Source organism: Cyanistes caeruleus, chromosome 2 (assembly GCF_971803275.1).
Source record: "Cyanistes caeruleus chromosome 2, bCyaCae1.hap1.1, whole genome shotgun sequence".
In the NCBI taxonomy this organism is placed as follows: Eukaryota; Metazoa; Chordata; class Aves; order Passeriformes; family Paridae; genus Cyanistes; species Cyanistes caeruleus.
The window spans coordinates 918,309-934,994 of record NC_141702.1 but is presented as its reverse complement, the minus strand read 5'-3'; the positions used below and the strand labels follow the sequence as shown (position 1 = coordinate 934,994).

General features: G+C 53.4%; 1 protein-coding gene across 5 annotated transcripts; it reads right to left on the bottom strand.

Annotated features, from left to right (window-relative positions):
- On the bottom strand, nucleotides 1-14,044 carry LOC111943153 (interferon-induced very large GTPase 1-like). Of its 5 annotated transcripts, none has more exons than XM_086875336.1 (4): nucleotides 13,694-14,044; nucleotides 12,432-12,626; nucleotides 11,627-11,964; nucleotides 1-9,123 (listed from the first exon to the last, which is right to left on the bottom strand). In XM_086875336.1, the coding sequence occupies exon 4, from the start codon at nucleotides 9,119-9,121 to the stop codon at nucleotides 1,817-1,819; it is 7,305 nt and encodes a 2,434-aa protein (XP_086731462.1). In that variant the 5' UTR covers nucleotides 9,122-9,123; nucleotides 11,627-11,964; nucleotides 12,432-12,626; nucleotides 13,694-14,044; the 3' UTR covers nucleotides 1-1,816. The 5 variants fall into 5 exon arrangements, with proteins under 5 accessions (XP_086731462.1, XP_086731461.1, XP_086731460.1 ...); XM_086875335.1 differs by having other exon boundaries at nucleotides 11,781-11,964; XM_086875334.1 differs by lacking the exon at nucleotides 12,432-12,626 and having other exon boundaries at nucleotides 11,781-11,964.
- Between the last annotated feature and the right edge of the window lie 2,642 nt (nucleotides 14,045-16,686).

Sequence of the window (16,686 nt, the reverse complement as noted above, 5' to 3'; positions counted from 1 at the left end):
TTTAAGGAAGAGATGTCATTTACTATAATGCAAAACTGCCAAGAATCACAAAAGGATGAGCTCAGCAAGGCACATCATCATTACTACAAAAGATTGCATACAGTGAGATGACACACATTACATCTCCAGTTACCCCAAGACTTTACCATCCTCCAGCTCCACACATCAGCTGGGGAGCCCCTGTCACAGTGAAGGAACAGAGAGCCCCTCTCGGTAACTGGGAATTACTGTGGGGTGTCCACCTGCAGGCAACGAGGCTCCCACTGCACTGTGAGAGGGTCTTGTTCTTATATTGTTCAATAACCAAGCTGACATCACTTCTAGGGCAGGAACATCTCCTTTCTTTCTCCTCTTGGGTTCCTCCCAAAGCCTGGCCGGGGCTAAAGCAGGAACCAAGGGAGTTGTCTTTGATCCAACACCCCCAAACAAGGACAGATGTCAGATTTCATGGATCTTGTCCCATTTGTAAATATGGAGAGATAAATGCACGTTTCACTAATGAGCACATTCATAGATCATATTGTTAATGATGCTTCATTAATGAGCAGATACATTTATCATATGGCTAATAATGCTTCCCTAATGAGTGGATACACATCACTTATGGTGGAAAGGTTCACCCACTGGGAAACTTTGGCTCAGGGCCGAACGTTCAGGCCTAAGGCAGGGCCCGTTGTTCAGGCCTCAGTAATTCACCCAGTGCCACTCCCTGTCCCCTGCCTGTCTCGAGTCACCCCCAGCTGTGGCTGCCCTGAACACAAAGGGGACACAGAGCAGGGAGGTCCAAATCAACTCCTTTATTAGCAGAGCCTGCAGGGCATGAGGCTGAAGCAGCCCTTCAGCCAGCTCTCCAGCAGGGCTTGGCCCTCGCATTGCCAGCGGGGCTGCAGCACCTGCACAGCAAAAGCCTCCACGCCTGCCTGGGCCAGAGCCAGCTGGTGCCACCTTCTCCAGAGCACGGCTCCAGTGCCACCAGCCTGCCTGGACAGCACCAGCACTGCCCCAAGGGCTGCTGTGGAAGGTGCTGGCAGGCAGGATTCTCCACATGGGGCATTCCCAAGGCTTTTGTTCAGCAGTGAGGCCAAGGGCAGGAGCAGTTCCTTGCAGGCCTGAGGGCTGCAGGGAAGGGCAGCAGCCCCAGGCACCTGAGCAGGAGCGGCTGCCCTGGACAGAGACACAGTACCTCCGAGACTGGGAGTGAAAGCACTGCCTGAGCCCCAGCGCCATCGTGTCCCTGCTTTCCTGAGCCCGGAGGCACAACGGCTCCTGCTGGGAGAAGGGCCTCAGTTGATCCAGGAGGCTGCAGTGAGGGAGGGAAGGATGACACCCAAAATCCAAGCAGCCCAGCTTGCAGCCAGCGTGGAACTGACCTCAGGTCCTGCAGCTCTTTCTCCGAGCAGGACACATCCTTGCTGCAGGAAAACTGCCTTGGGGGCACTGTCTCTTCCTGTGCCACAGCACCTGATCCAAGGGGTGCTCTGAGTGCTGCCTCTGCCCTTGCCCTGGCCCTCAGGCTCAGGCTTGGCCATGAGACTGATCACTGCATGAAGCAGCTTTGGTTTAGCTCTAGGACAAAGCAGAGGGAAATGTCTATGGCAAGAAGGCAAGAGGATTCTGGCTTTCTCATCAAGCAAGGGAGTTCCTGAGTGACAGCCACAGTAAAACACCTTACTTCACCAAACCTGGGAGAAGTTGGATACCATCCTCTTCATTTGGCTTGAGAGCGTCACCATTGTAACTGAATTTGTGGAGAGCCTGGTACAAAGTTCTCCTGAACTGCAAAGCCCTGGTGGTTCTTCCTTCCCATGGATGTGGTCTAACGCCTGTCCAGCTCGGCCAATGCTTCTTGCTTGGAAATTCTCTGCCATGCCTCAGGGATTTCTCCTTTGCCCTGAAATTTACCATTGTACAAAGCTTCCAGCTGTGTCCTGAAATGAGACACAAACCATTTCCAGTATGCCTGCATAGATGAATCAGGAAGAATGTTCCAACTGGAAAAACGGGGTCCAGCATCACGGTATGTCCTATAAGGGATCCATTCACTGTTACCAATTTTGAATAAGACATCGCTTGCGACAAGGCTGGAACAAATATCAATGACCAGCTCGTCTGTTTCATAACACCTGGCTCCCACTAAAGCTCGTGGGCGATGGAAGACCAGCTGATGGTCTCCATCATGTCCCTGCATGGTGTTTGTGCAGACAGCCCCACAAAAGGGACACTGCTCCCAGCACCCCGAAAACTGCTCCACCAGGATGGTGTGAGGCTGTGATGAAAACAAGCTCATATCAGCACCAGCAAATTCTTTCCTGAGCCTGTCCCTCAGGTCATCCAGAGCTTCTGCCATGGCACTCCTCAGGAACTCAGTATCTTTGACCTCTTGGTGCTCGATGCCCTTCAGGTCACTTCTGGGCAAGTTGATCACCTCTGTCAGTTCCCTGCAAAATTCATCCAGCCAAAGAGAGACTTTGCCCTCTCCGTCTTTTCTGTCTTGGACAATTTGGGTTGATAAAGAAACAGCTGACAGGATGTTTCGATAGAGAAGATTTAGGGAGCAATCTAAAAAGTTCTCTAGTCTCCCACTCTTACCTAAACAGTAATTCTGAACTTGTGTTTCAATGTATCTTTCAAAAAATCTTTCTGGGAAATTAAGGTAATCCTTGAAATACTCAAAATTTTCTTGTTCTGCCAGGTATCTCAGGATGCAAATTTCCAGACTGGCTCTGTTGCCCCTGAAATCTGGGAATTTGCCCTGCATGTCCTCAGCGATGGCTTTAGACGTCCTCTCATAGACCGCACGGCGAAGAGCCGCTTCAATCTTGTCACAAAGGAAAACAGCAAAAGTTGAGATCGGAGAGGCTCCTTGGCAGGACATCTGGAAACATTGGAAGAACTCTTCTCTCTTGCTGCTCAGGTACACAACTGGGTCATTTGCCTTTTGGAATGCTTCGTGCATGGCTTTAAACCTTTCCCCTGCCATTTTGCACAGATACAGAGACAAAGCTATGCTGTACTCTCTGTTAAAAGTACATTTGGCATGGCTGGGGACGGAGTTCACACCGTTCTGTACTTCATTGAGTATTTCATGGATAAAATTTCTACTGTAATCCTGTTTCTCCTGTTCCTTCTTATCAATGTTTGCCTTGACACACGCTATGATGTTGTCTGTGATGTGCTGCAAGTTGATAACATCATCACTGGAAATGCTCCTGGGATCTGAGATAAAGCCAAAATATTTTCTTCTCATGACATGTTTCTCTAAGTCGAAAGAAAATCCACTGCCTTTGGGAAATGATGTGATCCGTGCATGGAAACCTGGCTCCTTAAAGTGCTCTAGAAGGACTTCTTCAATCTCTGCATCGATATTCACCCGTTCCTGAGGACGAGCAGCACTGGAGACTTCGGCAATCCACTTGTTCCAGACAAGAGTGAAGTTGTCCCTCAGTTCTCTCTCACTCAGGCTCTTCCCTTTCAGAGTCACAGCCAGCTCCCTACTCCTTCTCAGCAGCTCATCTTCATATTCCAACTTCCTTGCATCCAGTTTCCTCTGCTCCTTCTGTAGCTCTATAAGACTCTCACATTTCCTCTTCGTTTCATGGAGAAGAGTCTCTTTTAGTTCTTTCAGCTTCAGCTCTGTGCCTGATTTCCACTGGACCAGTGTCTCATGGTCTTTGTCTTCACTGAAATACTTCTCCACTTCTTTCTCAATGCCATCAATTGTCTCTTGCACCAGCTTTTCAAGGTGCTCTCTGGTGACATTCTGCAAGTCCCCATTCCGAATTCGGTTGTCCAGTCCTGTCTGCACGTCTAAGATGTGACTCCTCAGCTTCCACGTCCACCGACTAAAGGCACTTTCCAGTTTCCTGTACACAGCAATCTCCAGGGAATTCTTGAAGCTGAAAACAAAGTTTTCATTCAGCAAAGCATTCCAGAGGTCACCAATACGATCCTTCAGGCTCGAGAGCCTCAAAATGCTGTGCTGCGACTGCTTCTTGGCAGCCTGGAGGATTTTGCTCTTTAGTTGCTGGACGTTCTGGCTGTAGGTGGGGTTGGGTGGTGCCATTGGGGGGTTTCCTTCCCACAGGTGAGCAAAGTAGTGAATGTGGGTGGTCACATCAAAGCCAATGACATCGCTGAAGGAGGAGATGTCACAGAATTCCTGCTGGGCAGCTATCATGGTCATTTCATCCAGCTTTTCTTGCAAACGCCTTTGGCCTTCCATGTTCTGCTCCTTGGCAGTTGCTTCTCCCACATTTTGGTGGACAAAGAGGCAGCTGGGGGAAAGATTGACTTTCTTCATCCTCAGGAAAGCCTGCACAGCTATCTGGAGAACATCTTGCATTTCCGATGGGTTCTCTCCAAACACATTGATCACAGTCATGTTGCCAACACCAATGACAAAGGTGGCCAGCTCATTGTCATGGTTCAGGGACTCCTTATTGGCTATCTCAATAGCACGGAGCCCCTCGGTGTCAACCACCAGCACAAAATCAAAGCCCAAGTCTTGCTGCAGCTCCTCGCCCACTGGGATGAGCTGCATGAAGGCTCCGCGGGTGCATCTCCCCGCGCTGACGCTGAACTGCAGACCAAACATGGCATTCAGCAGGGTGGACTTGCCTGTGCTCTGGATGCCCAGCACGGAGAGCACAAACACTCGTTTGTCCCCCAGCCTCTCCATTAAGCTGTCAAAGATGGCTCCCACCCAGCGCAAGGGCAGGTAAGAAGCATCCCCATCCATCAGCTCCACAGGGTAACCCAAAACCATCAGTTCTGCTGCAATTTCTGGCAGTTTGGCATAAAGCTCATCCTTGGAGTTCATTAATTGCAGAGCTTCATAAATCTGCCCTACCTCTCTCAGAAGGTGCTCCAGGCCAATGGATGAATTGTTAATTTCATCAGAGATGGAATCCAGCTGATTCACCAACTCAGCATTCACACTGCTTTTTTCCTGGTTTTTCTTTCCTGTAGAGATTTCAGACCATAACTCATGATAGTCTCTTCTCAGTTTTTCAAGGCTACCACAGGACATCTCATGCATGAGGACCTTCATCCACTGCAGGAAATATTTCTTGGTATCTGCTGGCTGGCCCTTGAGAAAGCCAAGGAATAATTTCATCAGTGGGTTGAGGGGGAAAGCTTGCTCAAGTTGCTTTCTTCTTAGTGATTTCTTTTCTTTTTCAATTTGGCTGCGATGATGCTCAATGCTCTTGTTCCCCTTCTCCTGCAAGCGAGTGAGTTCTTTGTCCTTTTTGCACCACTGGTACCACAGTTCTCCTTGAAGCGGCAGCAGCTGGGATTTGATCTCCGACAGCTTCTCTTTCTTCAGAAGCTCCACCAGCTCCTTTGCCTTTGCTTTGGCTGCCACACACCTGGGTTGATCTGCATCCACTATGAATCCATGCTGGCGAGCTTTGTCCATGCAGGCGTCCAGGCTGAAACATGTATTAGACCCTGCCAGGAGATTCCCAATTGTTTTGCTCAGCTGGATCACCAGTTCTGCTTCGTTTCTGTTCCTGGTCCCAATTTTTATTTTTGTACATGATCGTCCAGGTGCAACGTTCTCCTTTTCTGTGAGAAGACAAACCAAAGGCCTTTGTGACTGCCACAGGTCCTGCAGAAGCTTTTTCCCCCTGCTGTCCATGTGCTCCAAATCGGACACCAGAGCCACGTTGACAGCAGATATCTCCTGCAGGAACTGCAGCTGTGCTCCGTGATTCCTGGCATCTCCACGCAGGTTGCAGAAAGCCACGCAGCGCTCAAAGGTGTCATCGGGGCTTCCATGGGGGCAGTACCAAGCGATCTCCACCACCCCTTCCATCAGCAAACGCTCCCTGGTGCTGCCTCTACAATGGCGGTGGAAGAAAGTGTTGTGTTTGCGTTCGCTCAGCAGAGCGTTCAGGAGCTGAGATTTGGAAGAGGAGGCCAAGCTGCCAATGCGGATGAAGGACACGATGGGTACCTGTGTCTGAAAGATGAGTTTGTTGTTGTAACTCTTTGTTTGGGCCTGCTCTCCTGACTTCTCAACCTCTTTCCAGCTCCTGTGGATTTGGCTGAGGGCGTAGAGCGGGAACTCGATGCGTGAAGTGCACGGGTTGGGCACCAGCAGAGGCAGCGCCAGTTGGCAGAAGGCCAGCTTGGTTGCAAGGGTTTGTCTCAGGAAGTCATCAGCGCAGTGGAAAATGGCCATCTGCAGGTCCATGGGGTGCACATGGCTGTCCCTGCTCACACATTCAGGTGCAGCTTCCTCCAAATCATCAAGAAAGTTATCAAAGCAGTCTGACAGTTCATCCTCTTGCTTTGTAGTTACTGGCACAGATGCAAGGCCTGGGATGCTCTCATCCCAGCAAGTCAGGTACCTCACCTTGTGGTAATCCACAGTTAACAGCTTTTGCAGGAAGTAACCTGGCAGCTCCGTGTCCTGGCTGGGCTGGGTGTCCTGCAGACATGTCCTGCAGATGGTGTGGAAATCTTCCATCCCCATTCTTCTTGGATAGTGACTTTCCAGTCCCAGGCGCTTGAGCAGCTGGAGGAACTCCTGCTTTGGAACGGCTTCATTTGCTTTGGATTGGCTGCTGTCTGAGGTGGATTGAGACTGGCTAGGGTGTTCAGATGTTGAAAAAGTGCCTTTCAGGTCTCTGATTATGTTCTGCATCTTCTCTTCATCCCTGTTGCCATCCAAGCACCCACTGATCAAGGAATGCAAGTCCTGTTCCAGCCTCTCCCAGTCTTCACCTCCACTGTGCTTTTGGAGCAGATTCTTTATCCGTGTGGACCACAAGCCTTTCATGTGATCTTCCATGAAAATTAAACGCTCCCTCTTCTGCTCAGGGGACAGCCCTTGACTTTCTGGTGTCACAGTCAGACCCTTCAGCAGAAGAGAGGCCTCAGCTCTGTCAGCATCCCGCTCCTTCAGGTTCACGTACTCCTTGTGCGCCGCTTCCATTTCCTTGGCCATGTACTCAATTTCTGAGTGTCCCAGGAGGTGCTGAAAAGTGCTGCTTTCCACCTGGTACCCTGTGCTGCTCACAATCAAGAGCACCAACAGTTCCATATCCTTCTGAGCCTTTTCCTGGAGACACTGGAGTAATGAATAAATGGCGAGGCTGCTGGTCTGGGTCGCTTCTCGCTTTGCTTCATGAATGGCAGAAGCAGAGCTTCCTGGTGCGTAGGAGACAGCATGGATGTGCTCCTTCATTTGCTGCAGTGTTTTGATGAGGTCTTCAAGCTCAGAGACTTTGGGAGATTTGGGAAGTGGGTGCTCCGTCTGGAAGATCCATTGCATAATGAAGGAAGCCTCAGGGAAGTCCTTGACAGAGTAGATATGTGGAGTCAGGAGGCTTTTCAATATTACCTTGATAAAGGTGGTGTTTTCTGGAGGTGACTCCTGGCAACTCTGCACGGTGTTCACCAGGAAGTCCTGCAGGGCTTTGTCTGACAGGCACACGTTGATCCACACACTGGGGTTCCTGGTTTTTGCATTCAGATCATCTTTTAGCTCCATCAGCATGAGAAGCTTCCTTTCATCCGCCGGGATCTTCCAGGCTTTCAGAGTCCTCATGAAATCTCTGGCCTCTTGCACTGCACTGCCCAGTTCCTCTCCAAAAATGCTGCCAACGCTCAGATTCGTCAGCGCTTTGTACGCAGCCTGGAGGGCTCTGCTCATCTGACCCACGGACTTAAAATCCCTGCTGTGATTGTACAGGATGACGTCCCACACTGGGATCAGCTCAAACCCACGGTCAATAACACACCACGTTGTGTTATCAGACACGAGCCCCGTTCTCCACTGAGGAAGAGAAGCTGTGTCTGGTGGGCCCCCTGTGTTGACCACGTAGAGCTGAATCGCTGTATGGGAACCCTCTCCGGCTCTTCCCAGGACAGAAGCCTTTGAGCTGGATTTAGAAACATCCAGGGTCCCCGCAGCACTTGCCAGGAAGCCACCCCAGCTGGCCCTGACAAAGCTGTTCAGAGCTTCAGACGTTTGTCGCTTCATCTCTTCCCTCTGCTCGGCTCGGAATCCCTCAGTAGATGCCTTCCACCAGAATATCCCCCCAAAGTGGAGGGGACCCTGGTTTACGTGGGACCCAAACCTGCTGAAGAACCCCTCACACATATTTAGCAGGAGGGTCTTGTCTTCCGGAGCGAAACTCAGAAGCTGCTCCATGTCTTGCAGCTCCCGCAGAGCCTCATCCGAGAGGCAAAGCTGATGCCTTTGGAAGTAGCAGGAGGCCAGAGGGAGGTACTGGTACCTGGTGCTGCAAAAGTAGCTCTGCTCAGAGCGGGACTGGTGGGTGTCCTGTGACTGCGAGGAGCTGCTGCCATCTACACCTGCTCCCAGATTAATTCCCCAGAACCTGAATTTGGCATAAATACTCATGCTGAACCCCAGCTGCTCCATGGACTTGGTGAAAGAGGATTCTGCTGCAGAGGAGGAGAAGTCCTTCCTCTCAAGGAGCGATCCTTGCTCTGGACCAGCAAGCTGGAATCCTTCAGGAACCCTGAGGAGCTGATCTCGCTTTGCCAACGCATCTCCAGGTCTGCTGGTTCTGTAGATGCCCTGCAGGGCCAGTCCCCCTGACGCCCGCCTCAGCACCTCCACGTCAGGGATGTTCTCTCTCCTGCCTGCTGGCAACTCCTGCTGCTCCAGCTGCTTCTGGATGCTCTCCAGCATATCCGCCAAGGGTTCCTTTGGTGCTGGCCAGAACTCTTTGGGAATCTCCATGGCTTGCCACACAGTCTCTGCTTTCTCCCTCAGAGCATCCTGGCTGTGGCTGCGGCTGTTGAGCATTTCTGTCAGATCATTCAGGGCTTCTTTGGCCAATTCTTGTTTCTCCTTTCTCTTCTCCAAGTGCTCCTTCTGCACATCTTTACTGGTTCTTTTGTCATCTCTTATTTTCAGGAGTTTCTGGAGTGCCTTCTTCTCCCAGGGGTGCCTTACCTCACACTCCAGCTTGAGGTAGTCTTGGTACTCCAGATGTTGCAGGGCTTCTCTGCACTCAATTCCCAGGATCTGTGACACTTTGGGCAGCCAGTATCCAGCATCCAGCCCTTCATCCTGAAATGCCTTTGCCAGGAGCTGTGCCTTTGTATCCCCCTCCTGTGTGCCCTCCTGCGAAGCCATGGCTGTGGAGGAAGAAAAGAGACTTTCCCTAAGGTGCAGGCAGAGGCCCCAGCCTCTGGCAGAGGCTCTGCAGCAGCTGTGGCCCTGGGGATTGCTCCCACCCGGCTGCTGGAGCCAGGCCTGGGATGGCACAAGAGCCAGGGTCCCCTTCCCAGCACACTGGATGTGCCTGTGGCTTTCCTGTGTGCAGGATCAACCCTAAAGCTCAGTCTTTATCTCAGAGATGACACAGACAAAGACACAAACACAGAGATACACAGAGACACAAACAGAGATAGACACACAGGCGCAAAGACACAGACACAGAGACATACAGACAACACAGAGACACAAACACAGACACAGAGACACACACACACAGGCACACAGAGAGACACATAGAGACAAACACACACACACACACACAGAAATAGGCATACACACAGAGACACTCTCAGACACAGACACAGGTACACATACAGACTCTCACACACACACAGGTACACCCGGATTTACTCAGCCACACAACCTGCCCTGGACAAGCTGCTGCCTTCATCATTGCCCACATCCTCCCAGCAGAACCCCTCACGACATAAGAGCAGACAGCAAGGAGCACTCCTGGCTCCCTCAAGCACTGGCACAGCCCCTCTGCCCATCCACCACCCCTGCCTGCATCCTGCGCCCTCTGCCCAGTCCCACGGCTGCCCTGCTCACTGTCTGGCCCAGCCTGCTGCTCCCAGCAACCGGAGGCAGCGCTCACACGCTCCCCCCAGTGCACCCCACACTCCCCAGACACACTCCCCCAACTCCTCACATGCCCCCACGCCCGGCACGGCCACACGGGCTCTGAGCTGTGCTCCTGCTCCAGCTGCCAGTTCAGCCCCTCCTCACCCCACTCATGCTTCTTCCCAGGAGCTGCTTCCCTGCACACTCGGGACCCACCCCAGATCAGGGGGAAAATCCACCTTGTCCCTGCCCACAGCTGTGCCTGGGTGTCCTGGGGTGACTGTGATGTTGAATTGTTTCCATGTTCATCTGCCTAGCCCAAAAATACGTTTTGTATCCTTAAAACTTTATCTGAGAGTAAAAGTGAATGGAGAAAAAGCACCGAGTCTGTTATCAGAGACTGTCCTTACTCCCCCGACATTCCAGGAAAGGGTTTTGACTACAGCACAGACAACAGGAGAGAGATCACCTTGGCTTTCCAGCTAGCCAAAGCAGAGAGGTCTTCCTAGATTGTTTTCTTTCCCTTTTCTTGGAACAAATCAAACCTGCTCTGGACTGGGGATTCAGGGGAGCACCGGGAGCTTGCACCCGTGGACTGCTGGGGGCCCAGTGGCACAGTGGGTCTGTCCTGAGCTCCTGTTCCCCTATGGTTTTTTCCTTCTTCTCCCCTCTTGGTTTTTTCTTGCTTCAGCACCATGACCAGGGCTTGCCAGCTTGCTTCTCTGCTCCTCTGCTGCTTGGGAGCCCAGAGCCGCTGGGAGCTGGGCTGAGAGCTGGGAGCACCCCCAGCCCCAGCAGGCCCGGCCTCAGGCCCGGCCATCGCCGGTGAGGCGCGCAAAGGAGCGATTCCCCAGCCAGTCCCTGCTGCTCCGGCTGTTCTGCTACCCTTGGATTCGCCGGCCCGGGCCTGCAGCGGCACTGAGAGCGGCTGCTCCCCGCGGGCTGTGCAAGGGAAGCCAACTCTCCTCTGCGCGGCGCCCCAGCCGCCATTGGCAGCGGAGAGGCAGCCGAGCCCGCGCCACAGCGCCCCCTGCAGCCGCGGGGGAATCATCGCACCCGCCCGGCCCGGCCGGGAGCCACCAGCGCCCCTGCCGGCCGTGCCCGGAACTGCAGCCCAGCGGCGCGGGCTCGGCAGGGACTCAAGGCTGGCTTTGCCCTTCTGCTTTTGGTTGTTGCTGTTGTTTGCTGCCCTTGATGTATACAGATATACTCTAGGAAATTCCTGTTGTTCCCTTTCCCCTAGCTTTGCATGAAACCCCATAAATTCAAAGTTAAAATTATATGGAGAGAAGAGGGTTGTATTCTCCATTCCAGGGTGGTCTCTGCCTTCCTTGGCAGACACCTGTCTTTTAAACCAGGTCCATCACTGCTGGTCACTTTTGATTGAAAACCCCCAAAGGACCAGGCAGTCATGAGTCACTGCCACTACGGACTCAAGGGAAAGTCCTGCTCCTCACCCTAAACTTCATCTCACTGCACACTCACCCATGGGGGAGGTCAAGGACAGCCATCTAATCTGAGCTTTTTTGGATTTCAGTAAAGCTTTCGATCCTGCTTCTCCCAGGACCCTGGTGTGTCCCTTCCAACTCAGGCCATTCCATCATTCCATGATTCTCACCCTAACTGACCTGGCCCTTTCACAAGATATCTGCCTTTCAGCCTTTGGGGTTTCTGACACCGTCACATAATCCTGAAAACTCTCCCAGTCTCAGTTCACTTGGATACTGGAGAGATTTATTCACTGCAAAAAATTCTTCTGACCATTCAGCTTCTGTCCCACCAAGGCCACAACTCCCTTACCAGCACAGGTATCGATCTCAGGGGCTTGGACTCGGGGGTAGATCCAAGGGCCCCTGCAGCCTTCCAGAGCCTTCAGGGGCAGCTTTCCCTGGGGAGTTCCTGCCGATTTGGGCAATCTGTGCAAGGCCTGTGGACTCTGATTCCCCTCACCCACCTCGCAGCAGATGCTCCCCTTGCTCCCAGCCTTGGCTTCCCAGCAGACACCGGCAGCCGAGGGCCCCAGCTCAGGGGACACAGCACAGCACAGCAGCAGGCCTGGGGCACACGGTGGGGTGTGGAGAAGGTGATGGGAAGCCCTGGAGAACTCAGGAGGAATCAGGAAGGAAAGGCCTGAAATCCTAGAGGAGAAGAGCAGACAGTCAGGAGAAGGCAAGCCATGAGCACAGAGGATTCATTCCAGGGAGCACTGGAGGCCAACCCTTCTCCTCCACTGGACACTGCCCAGGCAGCAAAGACTCCTCAGGGCTCTTGTGGGGAGGTGAGCAGAGCAGGCTTTCACCTGGGACCTGCATCCATGCTCCCCCACCAGAAGGAAGCTGGAGCAAAGCCCCTGAAGCTCAACAAGGCCAAGTGCAGGTGCTGCCCCTGGGTGCAGGCAATTCCAGGCACAGACACAAGCTGGGAAGAGAATGGATTGAGAGCAGCCCTGAGGAGAAGGACTGGTGGGCGCTGCTGGGTGAGAGGCTGTCCAGGGAACATCTGTGCTCTCAGGCAGCACACAAGCTGTGGAGGGGGCAGAGCCAGGGGAACAGCACTGACAGTGGGGCAGCACGGGCCCTGTCCCACCACTGCCCACATCACGCACCTGCTGCTGGGGGGAAGCTCAGGACCCCGGAGAGTGGGGAGAAGCAGCGCTGGGCTTGGGTCCCACCAAGCTCTGAGCCCCCAGCAGGAGCCCGTGCACTCCCACCAGCAGGATGGGGACACGATGGAGAAGGCAGAAGCAGGAAAAGCATCTGGCTCGAGATAAGGGCAGTTCAGCAGCAGAGGAAAGCTTGGCCTGCAGACAAAGCACAGGAGAAACTTTAGACACCAATTGTTTGCTTTGGGCACATGTCCAGCTGCTCCCTGCGCAGCAGAGCCTCAGGGCAGGACAGTTGCTCAGGAAGGGAGCTGATGCCTCAGGGTCACTGCTGCAGCTCGTCCACTCGGGCCACTTGTCCCAGCCCTGTCCCCTCGCAAATTCTCTCCCACCTGAGCGCTGCCAGCGCTGGTTCAGTCTCAGGAGCCAGAGGCTGCCCTGGACAACAATAACTCCAGCCCTGAAGCCGCCCCCAGGCACCCTGGGCAGTCCCTGCACGGTTTCCCATTGCTGCAGGAATAGGAAAAAGGCCCATGCGACTGTGTCCGTGCCCACAGAGAGGCACTGAGCACATTCAGGACAGAACTCGGGATCGAGCTCCTCCGTGGAAGCAAACGAGGGAAGCAGCAAGGCTGGCAGCAGGAGCGGCCATGGGAATGCGTGCAGCCGTTTCACAGCACAGCCCCCGAGAGTGTTTTCCCCAGCCGTGTCCCAGGGAAAGAAAGGGGCTCTGGGAACAGCGCTCCCTTGGTGGGGCTGGCCCAGAGCCCAGAGCGCTCTGCGCGGTGACGCTCCGACTGGAAGAGAGGAGAATGCCACCCGGCCTGCATGGGGAGCAAAAGGAAGAACTGAGCCCCTGCGCTTGGGGACAGGGCAGGAGGAGCCGTGCCTGCCGCTCATCCCCACGGAGCTGCCCAGCGGCCGAAGGAGCGGCTCGGGGCCAGCACTGCCCCCGGCATCAGTGCCACGGCTCCTGCCCTCCGGGGGGCACAGCAGCCATCCGGCGCCACCTCTGAGCCCGGCCCCCTCGCAGCTCAGCCCCGCAGCGCACACGGCTCCCCCGAGCCCCCCAAAGCGGCTGCAGCAGCGGCGGCTTCCTGCAGCCCCCGGAGGAGCGGACACCGCCCGCCCGCTGCCCTCCCAGCGCTCTTCCCCTGCCCTGCCATCTCCCCGGCCGTGCCAAAACACCGCAACAGGAGCCACGAGAGCAACAAGATCCCGCTCCCCGCTGCTCCCGGCCGCACAGCTCCTCCCCAGGGCCCTACCTTCTCTCCTTCTCCCTCCGAGCCCCGCAGCTCCCGGGATGCCAGAAGCCGATCCCAGCCCCACTTTAAGCAGCCCCGGCTCTCCGGTGGGTGCGGCTTCCTCTTCTAGAGGCAGTGGGGCAATTCCAGGAAATCAGGCTTCTGACAAGTGTGAAAACGAAACAACTCTTTTGGAGTCCGATTATTTGAGTTCGAGCCCGATTTCCTCACCAGCCGTGGTTTGAGCTGCTTCTCAGAGAACTCTCAGCTCTTTGCACAGACCTTTTAGCTGCTGTGCTGGTACCTGGAGGGCAGGTGAGGCTCTCATCCCTTCCTGGGGCTGGTGCTCCATCAGGAAAAGGAGCAGGGGGAGCACAGCACCACTTTCAGGGATGAATTTTTGCAGAAATTCATCCTCCATAACTTTCTTTACTATTACATCATGTATTAGTCCAGCACAGCCCCCCCAGCCCCAGCTCTTTTGGAGGGAGATGCTTCCTCTTTTCGGGGGGCCATGGGGCAGCAGCTACTGCTTTCCCGTAGGTCCTATTTTCCTGCAGCAGTGTCAAAGTGAAGCTGCTGCTGCCTGGCATGTGCTGAAAAAGCTTTTTGGTGAGAGGTGGAACTTGAGGATGTTTGAGGTCTTTTCCAACCTTAATGATTCTATGCTTGCATGAAAGGCAGCAGGAGCTGGGCAGAGTCTGGGGCTCCTGCCTGGAGACCACCAGCCCTGCTCCCCTTAGCCTGGATCATGCAATCCCAGAACTGGACATCCTGTGCCAAGGCCTGCCCACCCTCCTAGGGAACAATTCCTTCCCAATATCCCATCCAGCCCTGTCCTCTGGCAGTGGGAAGCCTTTCCCTGTGTCCTGTCCCTCCAGCCCTCGTTCCCAGTCCCTCTCCAGCTCTCCTGGAACCCCTTCAGGCCCTGGAAGGGGATCTCAGGTTTCCCTGGCTCCTTCTCCAGGTGAACACCCCCAGCTCTGAGGAGAGGAGGGATGGGAGGAGATGCCTGTTGGTGCCATCCCATCAGCTCTGTGCTCTGAACAACCCAGGGACCCCAGAGACAACCTCAGGAGCCCTCAGCCCCTGAGCTCGTGCAGGCCGGGGAGATTCCCTGGGCTGGAGCAAGGCCAGAAGAAGGAAGATGGGAAACAGGGACCCTCAGCACAGCTCCTGCAGCCAGAGCCATCCTGGCAAACCCACAGAGGGTCCATTAATAATACCCAGGGGACAAGAAGGTCAAGTCCCTGGGCTCAGGGGTTGCCACCAGCACCTCCCATCACCTGTTCCAGCACAGGAAGAGGGCACTCATGGTGTCAGTACCCCTAGGCCATGGGGCCAGGCTTCTCCCAAAATCTCCCTCAGCTTTTGGCATAGATGTAGCACCATGGGTGGTGGTAAATTGCTGCTACCTTCTGAAAGCGTCTCCAGGCAAAGGTGTTTGGGCAGGCACACTACACACACACAGTCCACACACAAACCACAGATCGCTCTTGACAAATAGAGATGGGAAGGGTCTTTTGTATAGAGTTCCAACAGGGTTTGCTTCATTCTCATGCCAAAGGGGTCCAGGGACAAAAGACAAATAACAAGCAAGGGTCCAGGATTATATATGGGAAAGAGGGGGCGGATCAAAGGGGGTCAAAGGCCAATGGGAAAATGGAAAAGTGGTGCAGGGGCGGGGTAATACAACAAGGGAACCAATAGGAAAACAGGGGCGGACCACTGCACCAAACTGGGGCCAATGGGGAAACAGGAAGGGAGAACATTCTAGGGGATGTACAAATGTGAACAGGGGCTGAGCAGGGTGACGTAAACTTGGTAAACCAATGCGGGGACAAACTTAACAAGACATTAACATAATCTAAGCAAAGGTCTATGTGGAAGAGGACTTCTCTCACCCCAAACTCAGGAGGCATTACTTGTTGCCTCCTTGCCAAGACTGGGGTATGGAGATTTTTATCATAGGCCCTCAGGCCTCCATAGTCAGAGGCCTTTGGGCCTCCACAGAAGAAACGCTGGTTCTCTGGGGGGGTTTTCTCCCTCACCACTGGTACAAGGCTGTGGGACCCACTGGAGCAGGAAGCCACAGGGCAGGAGCAAAATGCCCTGGGCTTGGGGTAGGGGGTGGATGAAAGAAACACCATGAATGGGGTATCTCTGTTGGAAACGATACAAAATTTTATGTAACTTTAGTCAGGAGTTTTGTTCACCTTGGCCCAGCAGGAAAAATAACTGAAGGTTCTTTTCAAAGGATTGTTTTAGCACTGGAGGCCTGATGAGCTGAACCTCTCAACAAAATGCGAGTAGCACAGAACATATGCAAAAGATAACGAGCAGCAAGGAACATCAACTCCACACATCACCCCTGGCATGGTCAGATACACCTGGTCCAGAAAAGTCTGATGAGAGAACCAAGGATTGAGGACCAAATTAACATCAAAGGCAAAGAAATCTGAGAGCAATAGGAAACCATGCAATAGCAACATCATAACTTGGGAGCAATGAACATTGAACTGAATAATTTCTATGAGTTTTGACTGTATAAAGTTTTGGGGGAAAATCTACTAAAGATCATGTGATGGAATGATTTTTTATGCACAAGCCAGGCTATGTGTGGATGATAAAAATTCTGTTGCAAATCCTGGCCAGGACAGCATCCTAGCCATAATAAAGTAATGTCTTGATTCTCTAAAACTAAGAATGTTGCTGGAGAGCTTTTGTTCTTCCTGCAGTTTTGGTGATGTTCCCAGGTGTTGCAGCAGCCTGAGGACCCAGCACAGAGCCAGCAGTGGGGCAAACCCTGCCCCTTGCACACACACACACACACACACACACGTGCACTTGTGGAAGCGCACACAGACACAGAGGTGCACACCACGTGTTCACACACTTGTGCACAAAAATGGGAAAGGCTCTTTTCCCTTCACCAAAACTACAGGTAAAACAAAAAATTCTCAAACATCTTGTTACTGTTAGAGAATGAAGGCATGACTTCATTGTGGCCAGGA

Coding starts and splice junctions, on each gene's coding strand:
- LOC111943153 (XM_086875336.1), bottom strand. CDS start 9,121: ATGGCTTCGCAGGAGGGCACACAGGAGGGGGATACAAAGGCACAGCTC.